Raw genomic sequence first — 9,991 nt, forward strand, 5'->3', positions numbered from 1 at the left:
AACATAGGAGTTCCAAAACAGGGGGAAAGAGAAATATGAGAGTGCCACCTTATCTCGAGACTGAACAAAGACACCATCAGCATTATGGGTGGCAGATGCTATTGGCTCACAAGTCCACTTGCCCTTTGCTCCTTAGCACACAGCTAGCCAATGGTTCCTCAGCTCCTTTGCAATAAGAGGATGGATATCCTTATTCTTATTCTCCTGGCCTATGAAAACATTTCCTATGACTCTCCACACTATTTTTTTCTTCCATTTTCAGGATGGAAGAAGTACCCTGTATAGTCAGGCAACCAAGTTTTGATGGTAGTATACGCACACACACATGCACATGCACACCCACACACTCATGCCAATTCTACAATTCAGACAAATAAGAAATAAATCTCAGTTGTGTTGTGTTATTGGGTGTAGGAGGTATCTATCCCAGAATCCAAGACTTTTTCAGAACTGCTGCAATCGAGAAGTAACATGGGAAAATATTGAAGACACATGAATTTTTTTTTGCCAGTCCTGGGCTTGAGCTCAGGGGCTGAGCACTGTCCTTGGACTTTCTCAAGGCTAGAGCTCTACCACTTGAGCCTCAGCACCACTTTCCGCTATTTTTTTTTCTATGTATGTGGTACCAAGGAATCAAACCCAGGTCTTCGTGCATGCTAGGCAAGCACTCTACCAGTAGGCCAAACTCCCATCCCCAACACGTGAAATTTTTAAAAGTCAAAATATTTAAGATTTGAAAAATATGATTTCAAGCTTTGCTAGATAAAATTTGGACTATCAGGAATTATTTTTTCCTCTGATTTTTCTCTAATGACCCATGTAGCCTATTTGGCATAAAAATTCAATAACTGTCAGCACCAATCATGTCAGTGACACTGAAATGTTTGGACATCTACCTTTTCATTTAAATATATGATTTGACCTGAAGAGAAAATGCATAAATACAATATGCACTTATGAATTTTCTCAACCCATCTAACCTGTAGATGTGGCACAATGCAGGACTGCCTGCTTCTATCAAACTCTAAAACTGCGTAAGGTTCTTATTTAACCCCTACAGTACTGCACTGAAATGAACTCAAAAGTCACGTAAGACCATGGTAGAAAAACAGGGATGGAACTTGCCAGCAATACTAAAACTAATGGCTTTCCCTCTTCCTATTTTATCCTATGGGTATATGAGCCACTATGACTGAAATCTAGTTCCTTATGATACATTCTCGGACTTCAGTAGCAAATGACACCTTTCTATACATACCTAGTAGGTATGCAGTGCAGACCCAGGCTACGTTTTCTGTCCACATAACACCCAGTCAGTTGCTTGTTAGATTAAAAGTTAAAATGGAGACTTTCTTCTATAATCCTCCCTTTTCCCTGACTGTAACTAAAACAACAGCAAATAACCAATAATTGTCTCACTGACCAGCTCCTTACTGAGAACAGCTAAGTAATTTACAGAGAGAATCCTCACCTAAAAGACAGCAAAGCAAATCCATTGTTCTTTCACTTCCTGGTTAGTTTGCTTTTCTGTTTGGTTAGAGGTGGTTAGTTATGTACCTATCCTGCTACAAAGGCTAGAGGAGAAGTAATGTGTTTGACCCTATAACATAGCAACCAGAGCCAGTTCCTGTTTTTCTCTGCATCAAGATTAAAGGATGGGTGTCAAGAGTCCTCTATGATTTTTCATGTTCTAGTGTGTATGTGCGTGTATGTATCTTTCAGTGTATTTACTTGGTACATTTATAGGCACATTCTAGCTACGACAAATGAGGGAAATGATGCAGCCCAGGTAGTTCTGGCTTACTTTGCTTAAATGTAAATTTTCCCAAGTCTTTCTATTGGGACAATACCATTCTTGCTGAAGGTTGAGTAGAATTCCATTGTGTATATATCCCACAATTTCTTGTTTCATTCATTCACTGAGGAGCATCTGGGTTGATTTCATATCTTGACTATGATGAACAATGCTGCAGGGAGCATGGTGGTGCTAGGCATTCACACAGGAGGTCAAATGAGGATAGGCATAGCAGTGGCTGACAAAGGCTCAATAGCTATGTGCAAATGATCCTATAAAATAATATTCTACGAAATGAACTCCAAGAAAAGGAAACAAGAGACGCTTTTGGCCATTGTTGCTCTTTTTGTTTTCTTTTCCTTTTGCCTTGTGTGTTTGTATTTGAGAGGGGAGGGCACAGTAAAGGTGGAAGAAAGGTGAACAAACACAACAGTAGTACTTACTAGATACTAGATGGAAAATGAACTGTGTGTCTTGTGGATGGGGATAGGAGGGAAGAGGAGACATGGTTCAAGAAGAATTGTATTCATTACCCGTTACTCACCTAACTGCCACTCCTCTGTATTTACAATAATAATTAAAAGGATCATCCCCCCAACACACACAAAAAGATTAAAGGATGGGGTAGGCTAGTCTCCTGAAACTGTTCTGCTACTAAGGAAAGGACAATAGACTATTAAAGAGAGGGATTTTCCCAAGCTAGAAGATACCATGTCCTAGGCAATCTCCTCAAAAGGGATGGCTTGAAGAATGGAATAACATTGAGTCCACTGATCCTTAATGGCTCCAGTTCCCAGCTTTAGTACGGTGTCATAGCACACACAGCAACTAAAAATGCCTCAGAGAGTGCTGATTTGTCCAACAGAAATTCACCTGAACTCTGAGAAGAAAACAGCAAGTCATCAACTATACTGACCCCTGGAATGGCTCCCATTTTCTCTGACCTCTTGTAACATCCCAAATCCTACATTTCAGCAGAAGCAGAATTCTCATCTCCCAGACTCTGGAAGATAAAACACTTTCTAAGTAGTCCCTTGTTATGCATTTATTAGCTTAGTCATTCATTATTGATCATCTTCAAATGCCAAGAGCTGGGACAGCCAATGGAAAAAACTACAATATGTATTTCATGTACATATATCTATATATCTATGTGTCTATGTATGTTGTATATAGATAAATAATTTTTTAACACTCTCTTTCTCATTGTTTTCATCTCTGTGGTACAAAACTTTTCTCACAGGAGAGCAATCCTTTGTGAGCATCTGTGCTGTGAATGGACAAGCACATGAAACACAGGACAAAAAAAAAACACCCCTACCACAGTGATGTTACTTTATTGCTTTCCTTTCAAGAGTCCTGTGAAGTCTTAATTATTATTCTACCTTCACAGAGAAGCACAGGCCTATGCTCTGCCAGTCAGTGCTGCCATCAGGATTGTTTGTTTTGAGGGTAAAAGGCAGTGTAGGGGGGGAGGGTAGAGAGAGGGGAGCGGAAGGAAAATGTGTTGACTCACATCCTTCGGTAAATGTGTTTATTCCAACCTGCTACTGCTGCCAAATATGCTGCAAAGCCAGCAAGACTGCAAGGCTTGGCTCAGGAAAGCTCACCTGAAAGTCACAGGCTTCATTTCCTTCTGCCAGCCCCTTTAGCCACTGGGCATAAAGTATTGGACAAAGTTAAAAGATTAATTTTGCCTTTGCTCTGAAAAAGAGAAAAAACAATAGCAAAAGTGTCATCTCTCCCAGATTGGTAAGCAAAAGCATTTGTAGGCTGCCTCCTTCAAAATCATCAAGAATCAATCCAGTGCCAGCTTGATGGTACCTTAGTGTCAATGGAGTCATACTTAAACACCAGCTAAGCCATCATCAACTCAATCTTGCTAATAAAGAGTAAGTATGGCTTTGTTATAAAGACAATCCTAAATCATTTCTCATTACCAGATGACCTTCACCTGATCCAACATATTAGAAGACATTTAAAGTTCCGTTTAAGCTTTCCTGAGATGAACATTGAAATTATATATTTATTTATTTATATACACATACATATTCACATGCATATACATATGTATACATACATAGATGAAAAAATGGATATCTGACATGTTGCAAAGCAAAGAGTCAGTCAGTACATTCCTAACCTTTTCCTAGGGTGGAAATATCTAGCAATAAATGAACTAAGGAGATAAACTCTGTAATCTATATTCAAGTTTCTCCCCCCTCCCTAACCCCAAGCTTCTGGGAACCTACCTGGAACCAGAGACAACAAATGACCAGTGAACTTGGCTAAAGAAAACGCCTCTGGACCAGAGCCCAAAGCTTCTCCCTGACTGTTCCATGGCATAGAGAGAAATATAAACTCTATATCCTCGTATGCCTTAAAAGGAGGCTTCTGCCGCACAGACAGGCACAAGGTGGTTTTTTACTGATATTATATGCAAGTCATCATGGAAACACAGCTCCTAAACAATCTTCCATCTTGGCCTCATCCATCCCTCTCCACGTTTTAGCTGCTACCATGCTGGCTGTCTACCAAGATCACTGTGTTATATCTAATCCCCTCATACCCTTCCTTTCCTTTCTGGACTTCTGAGAGGGTATTGTACCAATTAAGATAGAACGTAGAGACCCACCATGAAATATTTCCCTTTATCCACCTGATCATTCAACACTTATCTGAGGTTCCCCATACCTGGGAGCTACAAAACATGAGCTAGGCATTGATATTTCTCCTCAAGAGCTCATAGTCTATCCAGAGAAATGTTCATTATCTATTGAAATGCCAGTGTTCAAAATAATTGTACGAGCAATAAAGTGTTAGGAATATGGTCATGAAACTTGAGAGGGAGGGTGTTTAAAGAGAAGGGAGGAAATAGAGAGGGGAAGAAAGGAAAGGAAGGGTGTAAAAGGAGGCTTGTGTTGCATCATGAAGGATCCTAAAGTGCCAGAGAGTTTGGGGCTGACTCACTAGAAAGGGTGTGTTGGGAAGAGATACTAGCAGAGCACATCCACAAAGGTACGGGAGATAACAGGGGTTGAATTTCATAATGCCACACCAAAGTCTAATGATACTGATATGCCTTCAGAAGGAAAATTGATAAACATTTCAAAACTTGAAAGCAAAAACTTATAAAACTGGGGTTCGTGATCCATGCGGTAAGATCTATTTGCTGATGATTCTTCTATTCTTTGGCAGTACTAGGGATGTTAAATCAGCACTTTGTACTTGCTAGTCCCACTTGAGCAATACCTCCAAACAGGCCTTGTTATTTGCTTTCAGACATGCTGTCATGGGAGAGTGTAAAGCTCTACTCTACCATGAGCCAAATGTAAATAAGATCAGATTGTAGGAAATAAATAATAGTTGATATTATTGAATTCTTACTATGCCTAGACACTGTATTAAGTGAACCAAAAAAAATCTCTACATGTATTATCTAATTTAATCCAGAAAATGGATGTGTGAATGCATACACATAAAGGAACCGATATTAAACCATTTTACCTTTTGGATTAGGAAAAGGATAAAGTAAATATTCCTTGTTAATAGAAGATGCTGGGTCTTGGGGGCCTTTGGGTCATAGTTTCACCTGTATGGTGGACAGTTACGTATAACTCAAGTGCTACCTTATCTAGCTTTATACTATAATCACCGTAGACTTCCATTCTCAAATTCTTTCATTACACACATCCATTGAATTCAACTGATGTTTTTCAATTAGAGACACCATGATAAATAAATAAATAATTCCTGAATCAAAATGGGCACCAGTAGTTCACAACTATCATTCTAACTACTCAAGAGGCTGAGATCTGTGGATCATGGTTCAAAGCCAATCCGGAAAGAAAAGTCTGTGAGACTCTTTAATGAACTACTCCAAAAGAACCAGAAGTGTGCTGTTGCACAAGTGGTAGATCACTAATCTTGAACACAGAGTCTTAGGCACAATGCCCAGGCCCTGAGTTCAAGCCCTAGAAGCAAAAAAAAAAAAAAAAAAAAAAAAAAAAAAACAAGACAAAATTAAAATTCCTGAATCATAATGCAAATGATATACTGAATTTGGGGTATGAATCCTGCAAACAAAACCTCTGTCTTGGCTATCTTGTCAAACAAAAGTATCCCACAAGTTCTAAGATGAGACAAATTAAAACATCTGAAATATATTTAAAATGTGGTTAAACTTATAAACCAGTAAAGTTACATATGTAGGGAAATGGAATACACTGTAGGAATTAAGTCAGATGCTGTCTTTTTTTTTTTTTTTTTGTCAGTCATGGACTTGAACTCTGGGCCTGGGTGTTGTCCCTGAGCTCTTCAGCTCAAGGCTACTGCCCTACTCCTGAAGCCACAGCATCACTTCCAGTTTTCTAGTGGTTAATTTGAGATAAAAGTCTCATGGACTTTGAACCATGATCCTCAGATCTCAGCCTCCTGAGTAGCTAGGATTACAGGAGTGACCTAACACACTAGGAGATTATTATTCTCCCTCTCTCTACTCCCCACTCCCTCTCTCTTGCTGCTAAGCATTCATTCTCACTGATCTGAGCTGCTTTTGTAGAACTGCTTTTGTGGTCTTACAAGCTCAGAGAAAAATCATTCCTCTCTCTGTCTCTGTCATCTCTGTCTCTGTGTCTCTCCCTCTTCACATCCAGATCTCAGTACCATGAGAGCCCAGTTTAATATGGAGACAGAAGAATCCCCAGACTGTGGCATTTCCTCTGTAGTCTTGCAGTGTTGTTATGAAGTAGCCCAAACACATATGATATTTCAGATGGAATACACATGGTACTTTCTCAGCAGCTACCTCATTCTGGCCAGGCACACCTCCGATCCCATTTGCCATCCACATTGCGATTACAGAACCATCAAATATACCAAGCACAGCTATCTGTACTTTCAGCAATAGAAAATTCCTTAAGTATTCTTTCAACGTGTGGAATACAACTGAAAGGGAGGGGGTTTTGCAACCTCTGGTTAAGGAAACATGTAGGTACAAAACTCCACAGTGATCCTGAAAGCAAATGCTACCAACTAGAATTACCTGTGCAGGTCTAAACTCCAACCAACATCTCCGGTTTGCAAAGTGTTCACACTGCAGATTCTTGCTGCCTCTCCCAGGCTTGTATTCCTCTGTGATAAAATCAGCACTGCCAATGCACCCATCATGTTTAGTAACTCAGCAGGAATTAGCACCCATTTACTGATCAGAACAACTCATGCCAAGACGGTGAAGAGGAGCTTTGTAAGAGTGATTTTTTAATGTACATAGTAGATTCTATGATCTCAGGTTTATGCTCCTTCTGGTAAAGCTCAGCCGTTGAGTAATTAAAACTGCAAATCATAGATACAGAAATGAAAAACCCACCAACTTCTCTCTGAGGCATAATTATTCAACCTTAAGGCACTGCATTCTTATACATCCCAAAACTGTCAGGGGAGTAGAGAAAAGAATCCAGATCACCCCCACCCCTCAGTCTGTGGCAATTATGAGTCATGATTATATTACTAATCATAACTCTGACATACATGGACACCACCGAATGAGTAGCTCTGCTTATGGAAGGAAGAAACCACCCTTGCCACAGAAGAAGAATGGGCCTTTTGAAGTTAAGTTTATGGATATGTAAATATGAAGAACATAACGTTTCATCATTGGCTACACATCTTCATCCGAGTGCAAATTGACGCAGATTCTCCATTGGGCATTGAGAATGCTAACCTAGTTTTCCGTGTTTAGCTAATAGCTTGCAGTTTTGCTTACACTGTTATCTTCTCATTACACAGCAATGATGATTATTTGGTAAATACCTAGGAAAGGCCACATAGCACTCCTCCTGGATTGGATATAACTTCCCTCTAATGTTTCTATTTGAATAATTTAGTTGCTGAGACATCAAATCAAATACAACTATGAAAGATAACCCACTTCTCGCCTGTTGGGAGCTGAGGAGAGACTCTCAGCTTGTTTGCCTCTATCACTACCTGACAAAATTCAGAGGTATGGACAGGGGGGGAAAGAGGATTGTAGAGGGCATCCAGGGCCCTTTGTCTGTCTGCCCTTGTCTGATTTGATAATTATTTATGATGATGGAGAGACAAAGATGAGGGCTATTTTATACCTAGTGAAAAAAATTCTAGAACAAGAGAAGAAAGGGAAAGGTGTGAACTGTCTTGGGAGATGTCACCTAGTCACAGATGTAAGACTGGTACAAATCCTGACAGGTGACTTATGGAGTTCCCACTAGAGGAAGTGGGGTGACCCCAGGACATCTTTTCCTGTCTGCTAGGTGAAAAACATAACTCATGAAAATATTGAAAAATGAAAAGCACATTTCTTAGGTGGCCGACACCCAAATGATGCTTTCTGACAACAGATTTTTTTTTAAATTCCTGACTTGTGAGAAACAACTGACACTAAACAATACTGTTTATTTAGATCTGGGCTCAGGTGAAGGGCCCCCCAAAAGTTTTTGTTTTATTTAGTTATTTATTTTTGCTATGCCGAATCACATTTGGTTTATGAAATGGGAGTTTGGGCAGAGCTGAAAAGGGGATGAGGCAGAAAAATTCCAGTGCTGCTCAAACATGTCTGCTCACAGGAGTAAGGATCCTGCTCTTCTCCTCTGGTGACTTCATGGGAAGTTGGTCTGGTCCCCAGTTCTGCAGAGGGAATGTGAAAGGAAGGGAGCAGGCTTCACTCTGGATACTTAAATGGCATGTGTGAAGCAGGGAGATGGACTTGGTGGGAGGAGCCACGGGGGACTGGGAGATACTGCGGTGGGTCCTGGGGCTTTCCCTCACTGCCCTTCCCCGGCTCGATTTCCTGCACCAACAACGACTCTGCTCAGAAATCAGAATGCTTCCCCAGTGCCTAAATACCGTGGCGCACACACCATACAGGAGCTCTGCCTCATTCACCTCCACACCTTGGGTTCTCGTTTCCTTCTAAAAACCACAGGCTAAGCTCAAGTAACCCTGAGACCAGGGTCCCTGATCCAGCACATCTTTACCTCTGGGAACTGAGAAGGACTAAGATCTGAACTGGTCTTGGTGATACTGGGTTGTTTACTTATGGCTTCCTCCCCCTCCCCCCCCAGGATTATTTGGGGTGGGGGAAGAGGTGATGGAGACATGCCATCAGTTTTTTGCAAACATGCCAATCCATCTTTGCCGAGTTTGGGGAAGGCATGAAGGGCTCCTACACCTCTCTAAATAAATCCCTGCCGGTACACCCCCAATTCTGCATCTCCCCCCCTCCCCCGCCACGTCCCCGCCAGCCACCCCACAGGCTCTTAAAAGTGCCTAGAGACCAGGGCAAGGATTTTGCGTCCATTTTGCCAGCTCAGAAACCATCAGGAGTTTGGGAACTTTGAAAGCCAGGGAATGGAGGGGGGGGGGGGTGGTGGCTGGGACGGTGTGGGGGGAGGGGGAGGGGGAGGTTGCCAGGGCTCAGATTTCGGCGCCAGAGTTCTCAGCCAGAAGCAGTTGAAAATCAACACCCATCTGCCTCTTCCTTTTTTTTTTTTTTCATGCCCCCATTTCTTCTCCTTTCTCCCTTCCAAGACTCCAACACACACACACACACACACACACACACACACACACACACACACACACACACACACTGGGCATAGTTTTTTTTTCTTCTTCTTCTTCATTCTAAAGACATTAGAGACACATAACTGAGTCTGTGGCGCTTCCTTGTCTCCCATGTCAACCCACAACCAACCTCCCCCGCATACACACACACACACACACACACACACACACACACACACACACACGCAGGGATTGTTCCCAAACGTTGACCACACAACCCCAACCCGCTGGCCGGAGTCTCCTACCTGATATGCAGACGATGAAATTGGCTTGAAGAAGAAAAAGCACCTCCCAGACTATTTCCATCCTCTGATTCTCATTCCAAGAGCATCACTCGACGGGAAAACCAGGGGAGGGAATGGAAGAGGGGATGGGGAGGGGGGGTACGGCCCGACTGGACACACACACACACACACACACACACCCCACACACATACACACGCACACACACACACACACACACACACTCCCGAGCGGGCTAGCGCGCACTCCTCACACCCGACAGCCAGCCAGGGACAGGGAGGAGGAGGGGGGGGGGCGGTGTTCTAGGGACAGTCGCCTCTCTCCAAGATCAGTATCGCACTTCGAGGTGTT

General features: G+C 42.1%; 1 protein-coding gene across 1 annotated transcript in view; it reads right to left on the reverse strand.

Moving 5' to 3' along the window:
• Ca10 (carbonic anhydrase 10 (inactive)) overlaps window positions 1-9,725 on the reverse strand; it is a 426,447-nt gene extending 416,722 nt beyond the window's left edge. Inside the window, exon 1 of the mRNA XM_090351055.1 lies at window positions 9,643-9,725. Within this exon, the coding sequence (XP_090207181.1) occupies window positions 9,643-9,703 (61 nt within the window). The 5' untranslated portion in view covers window positions 9,704-9,725. The remainder of the gene's footprint in view (window positions 1-9,642) is intronic.
• Between the last annotated feature and the right edge of the window lie 266 nt (window positions 9,726-9,991).

The sequence above is a fragment of the Megascapheus bottae genome, chromosome 17 (assembly GCF_031878675.1).
Source record: "Megascapheus bottae isolate mThoBot1 chromosome 17, mThoBot2.hap1, whole genome shotgun sequence".
NCBI lineage: Eukaryota > Metazoa > Chordata > Mammalia > Rodentia > Geomyidae > Megascapheus > Megascapheus bottae.